Below are 15,000 nucleotides of genomic sequence, written 5' to 3'. Positions count from 1 at the left end.
CATAATTGAAGCTTCATGTGAAAATTACAGTTCTTTGTGAGTAGCCGTGAGTGTTAAGTGTATTGTAAGCTTTCGTTCGGTTCTTCAATAAGGGGTTAGTCTATAATCATGAGACCTTTGCAGAGTTTAAATTATGTTTTAAAGTTGAGGTTGGTGGAAAAATAGCAACGGGAAAATAACATGTACTTACCCCAATAATTAGCTAATTTAATGTGAGACAACAACGTGCAATAAAGCCACTTAAATGTATTATAGTTTGCATATGATGAGGATAACATCATATGCATCATATTCAAGTTTTCCTTGAATATATGTTTATTTTAATTGTCAATTCTCCTGTGTATGTTTACTTTTTGACCCAAAATGGCGGTGTGCATTGTCACGTGGGCTCTGGGTCAAGATTTGAAATTTTGATTTGGCAAACGCACTCAGGAATATGTATATTTTTGGGACAAGTTCTTGTTTTGAGCCTGATCGATGTATTGTTTTGTGGGAAAACTGGGTTTGTAAATTTGGATTCATTTATTACTTTTCATCTTCCATCTTTCCGACTGTGTAGATTATAACTGCATTTAGACTTTCACACGCACCAGACTAAAACTGGAACTAAACCAGGACGAACTGAGTTGGACAACATCAAGACTAAACTTAGACCAAAACATTTAATAAAAAAAGTATTTATGGAAGTCAAAAATGTAAGTTAAAAATCCGGCAGATGCTTTTAAAAATAACTAAAATTAAATTAAAGTTAAATTAACTCATGTAGACACTTATTTTTCCAGTGTGTTGACAGTAGGATTGTTGTTATATTTTATACAATACCCAAATATTGATCAATACTAAATCTAGAATAAAAACTACAGTAGATATAAGTATCACTACTGAAAATAATCACATAAGTTTGATCAAATTGGACCTTTCCTAAATAGTTTTTGAACATTCTTGATCTATAACAAAACTATAAGCCCATAAGGTAACATTTGAAGCTTTAATTCTTTATTTATTCATTCAATGTTTTAAAAATTATAAAAAATCTAAATGATAAAAAGTTTGCAAAACATGTGCATCAATCCTGTAAAATACTCTGAGTTTTTGAATACAGAGAGGAACAAAGTAACTCCTTTCACTGTTGATTTGCTGAAATATTCTACTGCCAAAAGAAATTGGTGTATAATTGAGTATCAAGCTTGAAAAATTACTTCAAAATTTAGTTGTATCGTTACAACTTATTTACACTGGCTCAAGAGTTTATTTCCCTTTTCACTAAATGATGTCTACGAAAAGACGCTGCGCTTTGAGTGATTTGAGTGACACGACGACACGACATCACACTCCAAACTCATCCCGTCGAGACAAACGGGTTCACCGCCCGCCGTTATAAGGTCAGGCTTGCTCCGCCCCCACACACACACACACACACACACACACACACACAAACACACTCCCGACGCGGCGAGTCTGGCGACAGAAACGAAGGGCGATTATGGAGGGATTAGTGTCGCCGGTGAGCGCTCAAACTGAGAATCATCCGTCTGATTACAAAGGGCCGCAGCTCAAATGGCGCCGTAATTAAAGGCGTCATCTTAATTGATTTGAGGGATTGAAGAGCTGCCCGTCACAATTAGGCGTTTAGCGTGCCAGTAAACATGTTATTGTTTGAAGGCGGACGACGCAGCTGGAGATGTGAGCGCTGAGGGGAGGAGGACAAGGTCAAACGTGGGTTTGGACTCTAAATTTTGCTCTAAACTTTTGCGACGAGACGTTTTGCAGTTGTTGTTTCTGAATTTCTGATCCACGATGTCACAGACAGAGCTCGTTAGACTTGTCGTGATCGTTACGACTGCGTTGGCGCGTCTGAGGCGATGTAGCGTTTGTTTCTCTCTCCTGCGTGATTCCGCCTGCAGCCAGTAGATGGAGCCAAACGTTGATTCCTACCGTGGGGAGTTTTTCTAAAACGTGAGATGCCAAAGTAAAGATACTCAAGAGGCCAACAAAAATACAAAATAATGCATCGTATTTGTCCTTTAAGAATGATTCAGGCTTATAACTACTTAATTAAGTAAGGAGTTAGTTGAGTTATTAGTTAAGTAGCTAATGAATCATGCTTAATAAACTCTTTGTACATTATCAATTAAGTTTATTAAATCTCTTAAAAGTGTAGTTTATATGGCGCTACAGAAATAGTTTGTAACACTACGTAAACTGTACCTACACTTTTAATAGCCTTAATAAAGCATGAAGAAAGACTTAATTCATCATGAACAAATAGTTAATTAAGAGTGATTCAGGCTTAGTAACTACTTAATTAAGGAGTTAGAAGTGACTGAAGACTAAATCTGAGACTAAATCATTCTTAATAAGATGTTTGTTTGTTATGAACTAACTACTTGTCCATGCTCTTTTGTCACACCGGAGTATAGGTTATTAAAAATAGTTACAGATATTTGTTACATTTAAAAGCACACCAACTGTACTGGTTGAGGGTACTTGTCACCATGGAGATGTTATTATGCCCCGAATGCTCCACAGTGTGGCATTACACGTGCATATCTCCGTGTAGACGTGTACACTCCACCAGAATACTCTAAATAAAGCCTGTATTTACTTCATACTTAACATGTCACAGTACTTTTCTTGCTTGTGGACTTAGAAAAGAAACAAAGAGACACATAATTTAGTACATATGTATTTTCTGTTCGAGTTGAATCTTTGGATTGCATTTTCATCAGCCCAGACGCACATTTGTTTTAAGGATTTTTCTTTCTTCAGCAAAGACTAAAGTGCTCTGGGCTTGGATCAGATCTACTTTTCGCTCCTGAAATGTATTCATAGATGCATTGTTCTGCTCCTGCTCGTGTCCACATTTCCATATTTCCATATTCCCATATTTATCAACAAAGTTGGTAAAATGTAATAAATTGGTGTTGTCGTCGTAGGCAGCGGCAATTTAAAGCAACACCATGCCGCGTTTGGTTCATCTGTTCAAATATGGCTTGAAAAAACATGAATTCTGTCACCGATCTGAGCTGTACGAGAGGAGTTTAATGCCGTCCTGCGGAATATTCTCGGCAAAGCGGCGACACATCGAAGGAGACGGAGAAAAATGAACCCGCCGCAGCTTTAACTCAGCGCTACGACGCCAAATGACGCGCGCGGACTCCAACTAGAACGGCATCAGTATTCATAAAACACATCTCGTTTTTACCGCGCCCGTAAAACACAGCTTCAAAACAGCGCGCTCCCGAGGGCCCACTGTAATATCCATGCCACATACATGTTTGATGACTATACGCGTGTTTACATTATTCAAATACAGGTTTTTTGAGGGGATACAGGGGACATAACTGGGATTATAACGTTTTAATTACAGATTAGGAACGTTGAGAGTGTAGAATGTAGAATGTAGAATGTAGAGAGTGCATAAAGAAGTAGAGATGGGCAATGCCACAGATTTGTTTGTTGAGTTTTGATGTGATACCAAGGGATGCTACAACAAATCCGATACCGATACAGCACAAGTAACGCTACACAAAGCTAAAAACACACCAAAAATAGTTGAAAATAGACGAAACACTGGCAACATGGATGAATTACTTCTTAAACACCTGTCACTTTAACTATGATTTAATTTGTATTTATTTAATTTTATTAATTTTATTAATTTTATTAATTTTATTAATTTTATTTATTTTATTTATTTTATTTATTTTATTTATTTTATTTATTTTATTTATTTTATTTATTTTATTTATTTTATTTATCACTCACTGCACTGTTCACTCTGCACTACATCTGTAAATTCACCTGTACATTTTGTGTACATAGTAAGCTTATTTTCATTTTTTATCCTACAGCAGATTTAAATTGTTTTTCTTTTTGACTTTAAATAGGTTGTTTTATCATTGTTCATTGTTTTATGTTGCACCGAATCACCAAAGAAAGTTCCAATGTTTGTAAATTCTGTTCATTGGCAATGGCAATAAGCCTTTTATGATTCAGCCTCGTATCATATTTCTACACGTTCATCAGTCCGCCATTTCCGTAATAAAGTCGGTAAAAACATGTGAATTACCAACATTGCTTAACCCGTGCGAATGCTCACAAATAAACAAACAAACAGACGTCGTGGGGTAATTTAAATCTTACAGATGTCCCTTCGTAAAACTAATCCTGTTTCGAATTGGGCTTTAGTCAGACTCAGAACAGATGACGTTAAATACATCTTAAAGGTAATGTTACTACAACTATAACTAAATCTACAATGAATCATGATAAAACTGCAATCTAGCCCCATGAACGTGACCATAATGATGTCTTGCCCCCCTCTTGCTGTAATGCTAAAGTGCTGTGACGCTAATGTGCTTTGACGCTAACGTGCACTACATCTGTATCTGTACAACTGTGAATTTGTCTACACATCAAGCCTATTTTTTATTTTCATTATATTTTTTTTATTGGATAGCTTATTGTTATGACTTATTCATTGTTCATTGTTTTATTGTTTTGTGTTGCATCGATCACAAAGACAAGTTCCTATGTTTTTGAATTTTGTTCATTGACAATGGCAATAAACCTATTTTGATTTTGATTATGTGCTGTGACGCTAACGTGCCGTAACGCTAACGTGCTGTAACGCTAACATGCTGTAACGCTAACGTGCTGTAACGGCAATGTGCTGTAACGCTAACGTGCTGTAACGCTACCGTGCTGTAACACTAACGTGCTGTAACGCCAACGTGCTGTAACGCCAACGTGCTGTAACGCCAACGTGCTGTAACGCCAACGTGCTGTAACGCCAACGTGCTGTAACGCTACCGTGCTGTAACACTAACGTGCTGTAACGTCAACGTGCTGTAACGCTACCGTGCTGTAACACTAACGTGCTGTAACGCTACCGTGCTGTAACACTAACGTGCTGTAACGCCAACGTGCTGTAACGCCAACGTGCTGTAACGCCAACGTGCTGTAACGCTACTGTGCTGTAACGCTAACGTGCCGTAACGCTAAAGTGCCGTAACGCTACTGTGCTGGGGACGCCAACGTGCTGTAACGCTAACGTGCTGTAACGCTACTGTGCTGTAACGCTAACGTGCTGTGACGCCAACGTGCCGTAACGCTAAAGTGCCGTAACGCTACTGTGCTGGGGACGCCAACGTGCTGTAACGCTAACGTGCTGTAACGCTAACGTGCTGTAACTTTAACGTGCTGTAACGCCAACGTGCTGTAACGCCAACGTGCTGTAACGCTACTGTGCTGTAACGCTAACGTGCTGTGACGCCAACGTGCCGTAACGCTAACGTGCCGTAACGCTACTGTGCTGGGGACGCCAACGTGCTGTAACGCTAACGTGCTGTAACGCTACTGTGCTGTAACGCTAACGTGCTGTGACGCCAACGTGCCGTAACGCTAACGTGCCGTAACGCTACTGTGCTGGGGACGCCAACGTGCTGTAACGCTAACGTGCTGTAACGCTAACGTGCTGTAACTTTAACGTGCTGTAACGCTAACGTGCTGCAACGCTAACATTGACGCGATTGTCGTTCTTCTCTGCAGGCGGGTCAGGTGATGTGCCGGAGGATGGTGTGCGACTGCGACAACCCAAACGCAGACCTGTTCTGTTGCCCCGAGTGCGACCCTCGCCTCAGCAGCCAGTGTCTGCACCAGAACGGCCTGCTCACCTACAGCAGCGGAGACACCTGGGTGGACAACTGCCAGCAGTGCCAGTGCCTGGTAAAAAACACAACACGCATTTTCCCATCAAAATAGCAGTAAACGGTGGTCGTTAGTTACTCCGCCCGCCTTCATACTCTCATTGTTACAAGTTGTTACTGTACATGTAAGTTGTTTTACTAGGACACGCCTTGTAGCCATAGACCAGGGCTGTGTTACTAAAATAAGATAAGATAAGATAATCCTTTATTGTCCCACATGGGGAAATTTCATTGATGCAACGCAGGTAGATACAGAAGAAAAGAACAGATAACTTATAGGAAGTTTGAAAAACACTCTCAGTAGAAGATCTCTTATAAACAAAAACTCCTATTGACAAAACCTCCTGTACTTACTGTACATGTAAGTTGTTTTACTAGGACACGCCTTGTACCCATAGACCGGGGCTATTCAACTTAAGGCCCGCGGGCTGAATCAGGCACTCCAAGCGATTTAATCCGGCCCACAACCCGTCTTCCAAATATAAAAACATAAAATGACTGGTTTAATTCTAGGTCAGCACTAGTTCAGACCTAGTTTTTTTGATTGGTTCAGATCTGGTTGTTACTTGGTCTAGTCAAATAATTGACAAAGGCGCCGGTCCAGCTGGCAGCCCGGTGCAACGCTCCGCTCTTTTTTCATACTTTTTTCACACTTATGTGCTTTATCTTTTGTATTTTGTAAATATTTTTTCTACTTTCGTTGTACGATCGGGACACGCGCTGGAATCGCTTAATTCAACTTGTTTCGACTTTGTTCGGCTGGATTATTGAGTGTTTTTCGTTGTGTCGTCGTGATGTGCGCTAGCTCTGAGCTAGCCCCCCCGGCCCCACCGCGCTCCTCGGCCACAGCCGCCGTATGGATCGGCGCCGGTGCGTTTATACAAAGGAGGAACTCATGAAACTGAGGGGGAAACCATCGTCTTACCCGGAGATCGTCACGTTATCCCGGCGGACATCCTAATTTTTCCCCTCCATCCCTTGTTGGGAAATGGGAGGTTTTGTCTATAGGAGTTTTTGTTTATAGGAGTTCTTCTATTGAGAGTGTTTTTTAAACTTCCTATATTCTGTGATCTGTCCTTTTCCTCTGTATCTACTGCGTTGTATCAATGAAATTTCCCCATGTGTGGACAATAAAGGATTATCTTATCTTATCTTAGTCCTAGTTTAATTCTGGTTCAGTCCTGGTTGGGCAATTTAGCAAAGCAATGTTTGCATTTTGTTTGTCCTTTCTCACAAAATCAAATCCCTCAGTATTTTATTCTATCAACTCAATTTATTGAAATTTTGTGAGACCCGAAACCCAGTGTCGTGTTGGGCTCCTCGGGCCCAGAGTCCTTTGCCCTCGGGAAGTTGAATACCCCCCCATAGTCTGTTGAAGGAGTGGACAGTGTGAGCAGGTATAGTCTGGCTCCAGGCAATCGACACCAACGAGGAAGGAGTTCATGGCCACCACAGAGCCAATCAGGGGCCAGCGTGTAGAAAGTACAGTTATTGGTCAGTTATTGTTCATATCTTGCTTAACAAAGACAATAGCGAAATAAAAACACCAGGATTATGTCGAGTTTTTAGGGCTTTTTGAAGCAGCAGTTACAGAGGAAGAGACGCAGATGTTTCTACAGAAAGTGAATGGGAGTCAGAGCTGAAAAGTGTGAAGTCGCCTTAGTCCCAATTCTGATGTGATGTTTGTGCAAGTTTTACCCCTGTACACTTTCTATTTACTAAACATAAGTGAAGTTTGAAGTGAAGTTGCATTACAAGCTGTTTTGTAAATCTTATCCTGGCATTGCACATGGATTCATCATCATTTTCATCATTTATTCATTTCTAGACTCGGGGATTGAATGCCGTGTGCACTTCATGGGTCTGTTCACTCTCGAGTACGAGTTCAAACCCAGTTCAGGCCTGATATAGACTAAGTTTGGTCCTGTTTTAGTCCTGGTTTAATCCCTATTTTGATGTGGCGTTTGTGCAAGTCTTCACAGCCACTATGTAACACTAGTTCTTTACAAAATTGCAAAAAAGACAATTTGTGCTCGGAAAATCTGATTAATTTGACTTTTTTTCTTTCATTTAAGTGCTATTTTGGTATAAAAATGTACAAATGCGTTTGACCACGTGCGTTTTTTCTTACGTCACTGGCTTTGTAGACGTAGATGTCGATGTGTCTTGCCCAAGGACTCAAAGACCGCGATGAACTGTGTAATAGAATGATCCCGTCACTGTCACTAAAGTGCAGACGTAACTTACCCGACACTTGATGAAATTTGCGTCTTTTACTTTTTCAATCTTTTTATTCAGCGCAGTCTCAATGCCTCGCCGCCGCGCTCCTCTCAAATGTTCCTGCCTTCAATAGGAAGTCAAAGAGAGAAGTTTGTGAATAGAAAGGTTGCAGTTTTCATCATGTCGCTAAGAAATGGAAGAACTAATAACAACGGGAAGATTTGAAAGCCTTTGTGCCTTCGAGATTGAATTATACATTTTGTCTGAAGGATGTGTCCAAGGTGAGAGAACGGGAGAATTTGTGCGCGAGTGTGGAGGAGTTTGTGGTACGAAGCAAAGAAATCTGTACTTCAGGTTGCCATGGTATAATATGAGATTTCTCGATCAACCCACCTGGATTAATGAAGGTTAAATAAATGAGAAACTGGCTCAAACATAGAATTTGATTACTTTTTTGTAAGCACAATAAATCTACAATAATGTGTCGTTGTGTAATGTATTTAGTATTTTTGCAACCAAGCTACATTTACCATATTTTCCGGATTATAAGTTGCACTGGAGTGTGAAATGCGGTTGCAAGTGCGAAAATAACAAATAATATCACATGTAAGTTGCTCCAGAGTGTAAGTATATAAGTATAAATATATGTATAAGTTGCACCCCTGACAAAACTATGAAAAAAGTTGCAACTTATAGTCCAGAAAATACGGTATTTGTACAGCACAAATCACAAACAGGCTCATTTCTCTTCCATTTTCCTACGCAAACGGCGCCACGTTTTCCAAGCGTGGTCGCCGTAGCTTCATTTATACTTCCAACCGGTAAATGGCCACTAGAGGGTGCTCAGATTTGCTCGATTAGAGAATTGGCCCAAACGGGGGGAAAAGTATGCAGAGAAAAACAAACATGGAGGCGCCCACGGCAGGTTTTAGATGTGTTGGAAAAGAGCCAAGAAAACAAGGTGAGAGAGCGTTTATTTGTACGACTACAAATAAACTAGTCATTTTTCAGCGTCCATTGTCGTTCTGTGCTCTCTACTGCCCCCAGTGGTCAGCACAGATACATCCATAAACTGTGATCAGACGTCACACAATCACTTAAAGACAAAACAACACAGAGAACGGACAGAAGCCTCTATACGTATCCATTAGCATCTGGAATGTAGAGCTATTAAAATTCATTAAATCACAATAAATACATACAACTGCTGTACAAAATGGCAAACCAAATGCATAAAAAACATGCATAATCACAAAGAACATCAATAATCAACTATAGCTTGTAGTAATTTTAAGCTTTATATATATATATATTAATAGTTGGGAATATCTAGACTGAAGTGTAAACTACATGATGTAAAGCAGAATTTGAAGCTTAATTTCACAGGTGATATTAAGTTTATCACATGACTTATTGCCCGTGCGTGGGATCAAAGACTCATTTATTCAGCCCTCCCTGCTCCTCACGCCTCATTCACATGAACTGCTTTTACCGCCGCTACTTTTTGGTCTCACTGCTGCCGTTTTGGCTCCTTTGCCTCATGCATGAAACAGCCTATTAAATTCTACATGGGGCTTTGCAAAAAACTAACACTTTGGCTCGAAGCTAAAAATGTTGCTTGAACGACACATATTATGCTAAATTGACTCGTGCATTTCACCATGTTGTAACACTCTTCCCTCATCAAAAACATACCCGGATTTGCATTTAGCTTCATTCACACTCGTTTGGTTAGAAAGTCCTCTCCCCTCCGACCGTCCAAAACACTCTTCCCCAGCTCTGTGACGTTTTCTCGATCCATGACCTTTTCTCGATCCTGGACGTTTTCTCGATCCGTGACGTTTTCTCGATCCTGGACGTTTTCTCGATCCGTGACGTTTTCTCAATCCTGGACGTTTTCTCGATTTGTGACGTTTTCTCGATCCGTGACGTTTTCTCGATCCGTGACGTTTTCTCGATCCTGGACGTTTTCTCGATTCGTGACGTTTTCTCGATCCGTGGCGTTTTCTCGATCCGTGGCGTTTTATCAATCCTGGACGTTTTCTCGATTCGTGACGTTTTCTCGATCCGTGGCGTTTTCTCGATCCGTGGCGTTTTATCAATCCTGGACGTTTTCTCGATTCGTGACGTTTTCTCGATCCGTGACGTTTTATCGATTCGTGACGTTTTCTCGATCCGTGGCGTTTTCTCCATCCGTGACGTTTTATCAATCCTGGATGTTTTCTCGATTCGTGACTTTTTCTCGATCCGTGACGTTTTCTCGATCCGTGACGTTTCCTCGATCCGTGACGTTTTCTCGATCCGTGACGTTTTCTCGATTTGTGACGTTTTCTCGATCCGTGGTGTTTTCTCGATCCGTGACGTTTTATCAATCCTGGACGTTTTCTCGATTCGTGACGTTTTCTCGATCCGTGACGTTTTCTCGATCCGTGACGTTTTCTCGATGCGTAACGTTTCCTCGATCCTTAACGTTTTCTCGATCCGTAACGTTTCCTCTATCCTTAACGTTTTCTCGATCCGTGACGTTTTCTCGATCTGTGACGTGGCTCTGAGCCATAAGTCCATAAATCATCCCCAGACTCGGGTTCTGAGCATTTCTCCCGTCCAAGCATGATCAGTACAACTGCGTGGCTGCTTATCATCACAGAGAAATCTTTCCAGTCAGTAGATGGCGCCAAAACTCCGTTAGCGCCGTAGTGAAAAGCGGAAATTCAGACGTTAACATTGACTATTTCTTTAGTTTTGTTCTAATACATGAGATGCCTTACTTAAAGGTAAGTCAAGCACATGTTTTAAGGCTGATAACAATAGAAATAATGCATTACCGTATTTTCCGGACTATAAGTCGCACCAGCCAAAAAGTTAATAATAGAGAGGAAAAAAAACATATAAGTTGCACTGGAGTATGAAATGCAGTTGCAACAGTGTTGTGCCTGAACGCGTTCATTGAACGAAAGTTCATGAACGCGTTCATAATTTTGGTGAACGTGAACTGAACGAACAAAACTCTGAACGCGTTCATTCTGGTGTCTGTGAACGGCAAATTTGTTCTTTTTATTTTCGTTCAATAAGGTGTCAGATTTCTAGAGACTTCCAGGTGAAAAACGCACCGTTAAGTTGCCCAAAAAGAGCCTGTGTCTGGCAAGTGTGAGAGCTCCAGAGTTGTAGAGGCGATAGATTGCGGAGACAGAGATTTCGCGTGTCGCACCGCACTGCGCATACGCATCAAAACAAAAAGCAGCATGGACACGACCGCAACGTGTTGTCAACAGAGCAGCAACGATTCGCCTGCTACGACCATTTACGTGAGTTTTATGATAAGGTCGTTGAGGATGGGAACAATCTAACATTTCTGTGCAAACTTTGCCCAGCAAGTTTTCCCTCATGTTTTTGAGAATATACTGTGGGGCTGAAAGCAGCAACTGCTGCTAGTGTGGTGCTGAATGGACAGCAACACATGGGGGAAGTCTGTCCCTTCAATGTGAAGGTAAATCCTGGGTAAGGATTCAAAATTGGATATGAAGATGAAATCTGACACATAATGATGCGTTGATGAGTTTAATGCTGAAAATATTATTTTCAGCATTAAACTAATACAATAATTGCTGCCTGTGGTTGTATTTGGGCTGTGGAAATAATTTAGAACAATTATTGCATAATATTGAAAAAAAGAACTGAACTAGTTAATTTTTTGGAGCTGTGAACTTAGTTCAACATTTTGAATTATGAACTATGAACTGAACTAGTTCATGTAGACAGTGAACTTTCCTAACACTGGGTTGCAAGTGTGAAAATAACAAATGATAGCGCAATAGCTCCGGAGTATAAGTATAAGTATAAGTTGCACCCCAGCCAAAACTATGAAAAAAGGTGCGACTTATAGTCCGGAAAATACAGTATATTTTTCCTTTAATAAAGAAGCATCGAGAAGCGGAATCGTTAAGGGAGAAGGCAGATTCCGACGGTTTGAAAATCTAGAAGTAGAAATGGTTCTTGATTCCCAACCGTAGTCAGCACAGTGCGGTACTAACAGTGGGTGCAGCAATAATACAGCAGGTTGCAGTTCTGTAAAACATGTGTATCAGTCGTAGTGGAGCTGCAACGTGGATTTGCTCCCTTGACTGTTGTTGTCTTTTGTTGCTGCATCTTTTACACGTAGCTCCCGTTCTTCACAAAGCACTTCCACTGCCCCAGGAAAGATGCTAAAACAACAGCAGGCGAGTGTAAAGCAACAATAAACCTCACACTTTATGTTAATATTAGAGCCGCTTAATGCTTTGTGGTCTCAGAAGCGAAAATGTTGTCATCTCTTCTTTTTTTTTTAAGTTTTCAAAATATTAAAAAAATGCAGTATTTGAGGTAAAGTATATCTTTTCAGTTATATTCGGCCCTCAAAAGCACCCTACCATGCATTATTCAGTCACTCCGACAGGATGTTGTTTGATTCTTGTTTCTTTTCTCTGCTTCACCAGGCGTCCAAGGCGTCCAACTGTTATGGTGAAAAACAAAGCACCTTGAACCAAAGTTAATCATTCCCAATTATGTTAAAATGAGCACGTTCACCCATGACACCGACAAACGAGTCGGTGAAAGTAGAATTAGCAAGCATGAAATCGTCAGCGCTAATGCTAATATACAACGTCTTTTGGATTGCGTGACATTCAATGGGAAATTATAAGTTTAAAGAGCTTTGTGTAAGATTACGATGTTGTTTTTTGTGGCTCTGAATCTGAATCATTCTGGAACTGAAAGTGTAATGTCAAGGTTTGGTGCCAGTCCAAGCGCACTGTGCCCACACGCTAATGCTGTCACTCCTTCTGTCAGTGACACACAGACCATCCTCACCCAACAGCCAACACCGAGCTGTCTATTACACAATTTGTTTTTAATTTTCAGGGCCACATTTTGCCCTCGATCTTAGCGGTAACGGGAGCGTGCTCAAGGTAATTTGCTGACATCTAGTGGCGGCACAACTGCTGAGAGCGCAGGACGTGGAACGCTAAACAAGAGGTGTGTTAATGTCGAAAATATGAAATATTAAGGGTGAAAGGCCAGAATCATAACTAATAAACTTCAAACTAGTGCACTGGAGTCGTATCCTTATATGGACAAGACAATCATAATAAAACCACCTTCATGGGCATAAATAACCGGAGGGACTGTCTGCAAACATCACCCACACAGAAGGTGATTTGGAATGCCACAGTTTTCAGTCATTGTTTCCAACACTGTCACCACCATACGGACTGGCACCATCCCACGCCAGGCTCGTTACGCCAGCGTCAATGTCGGGAAAGTCGCAGGAGCCCGACCTGGATCCGACCCATGGACAAAGCTCCATTTCACTAAGATTGGAGGCAAAATACGGCCCTTAAATATGTTTTTGTTTTCTGTCAGTTATAATTTTGGTCCAGTCCTTGATTTTGTGATGGCATTCTTGCAGCCAGAAGTGCACTCCAAAGGTATCTGTTTATTGTGTCCATGGCAGGAGCTTTGAGGCCCAGATACATTCTCAAGTCATGTGGGATGCCAATGTCAAAAACAATTCTTTAATACACGATTTGAAACGCTTATAACACTTATAGCATCGATAACATGGCAAAAAAAGGGACACAAATATTTACACATTTCTAATATGTTTTTGTAGCCACAGCTGCCCAGGAGTCGACTTATGGCTGCTAATCTGTGCCATTGTCCCCTCCGACCACCAGGTACTCATTTACTGCATCAAACAAATAATGTCCTCTTACGACGTCCCCAGGCCTTTAACACAAACTTGGCCAACTTGAATGAACAATTTGCTACGTAAATCACGGCACAGGGACAATGACACAAAAAATACGTTTCATTTTCGATGCATTTGCGCTCCTCTGGAACTGAAACGTCCCGTCTCCAGAGCCAGAGTTCCACTCCTCAACTGGGCAGACTTTGACCTCTGAACTCTGGTCAGATTCAGAGTGACACAGGGCTCAGGACCAAAACTGTCTTTAATTGAAATATATATTCTCCGTTTTGGTTTGTATAAAATGTCTTTGTGCCATTTCTGTTTATATTTTTCAAAGTAAACTCTCCTTATTCGTCCAATATTACGGATCAATTTATTTCTATAAATAAACTCCAAACTCCAGGAAGTTTGACCAGATTCCAGGTAACAGCATCTCGTGGACAACACTAGAATAGAGTTTATACACAGAGCTAAGACGGCTGATCTCCCTCAATCAGTTCCCCTCTTATTCAGAACAGCTTTAATGTGAACATACAGAGACACATAAACAGACAGAGATATTAACCATAAACAAGGACAAATTTGAAGACATTTATTGCTGTTTTTATAAGGTTAATTGGAGCATTATTGAAACTATAAAATCTGCTTTGGATGACATGAGCAATAGTAAACAGAAGAAGATTAAATTAAAATGTTGTTCAAATGAATTGCTTTGTGTAGTACCATGAGTTCAAACTTGTTTCATATTTCTAAGCCTCCTCTGATACTCACTAAATATATCTTGGTTCATGGATATTCCGGCGTTTGTGTTCATATAGGACTGAAGAGCCCCTCATCTTATCTAGTGCTCTCTGGTCAAAAGCATATACTTAATTAAATTGAATCATCCCTGGAATTAAGTTACTCAAGCCTTGATTATTAAAAAGCATTTCATTTCAGAGCACTGGGTCAAATATCCTGCATTTACTTTCTCCGGAGAATTGAATTAAGGGGTTGCAGGAAGCTGAATTCAACCACTTTGGGTTTAAACCGAGGCTAATGCACATGACTGACAACCATTTTCTTCTATATATAACTTCAAAACGGATTTTTTTATAAATATGATGGAATATTTTTGTTACATTTGAATATAATTCGTTTTTTCCTTCAAAAGTATGTGTTCAAAACACTTTTCTTGAAACATTAACATCTTTGAGCGTGTATTTTGAGCTTTTATGTATTGAATTGGACTAAATTGTGTAGTTTTTGCAGTTGGATTGTTATATAATTTACTAACTGTATGTAATGTGTTTTAAAATCCCAAGAAGAATTGGGGTCCAAACAAATGAGTAGGAGAAGTTGTAG

At 40.4% G+C, this 15,000-nt stretch overlaps 1 protein-coding gene across 1 annotated transcript in view; it reads left to right on the top strand.

Moving 5' to 3' along the window:
• nell2a (neural EGFL like 2a) overlaps window positions 1–15,000 on the top strand; it is a 211,982-nt gene that overhangs the window by 171,862 nt on the left and 25,120 nt on the right. Inside the window, exon 18 of the mRNA XM_072434961.1 lies at window positions 5,554–5,730. Coding sequence (XP_072291062.1) covers window positions 5,554–5,730 — 177 coding nt within the window. The remainder of the gene's footprint in view (window positions 1–5,553; window positions 5,731–15,000) is intronic.

This window comes from Eucyclogobius newberryi, unplaced genomic scaffold (assembly GCF_026437365.1).
Source record: "Eucyclogobius newberryi isolate DKJ021-1_F unplaced genomic scaffold, fEucNew1.0.hap1 SCAF_7, whole genome shotgun sequence".
Lineage (NCBI taxonomy): Eukaryota > Metazoa > Chordata > Actinopteri > Gobiiformes > Gobiidae > Eucyclogobius > Eucyclogobius newberryi.
This window is presented reverse-complemented; position numbering and strand designations above follow the sequence as displayed.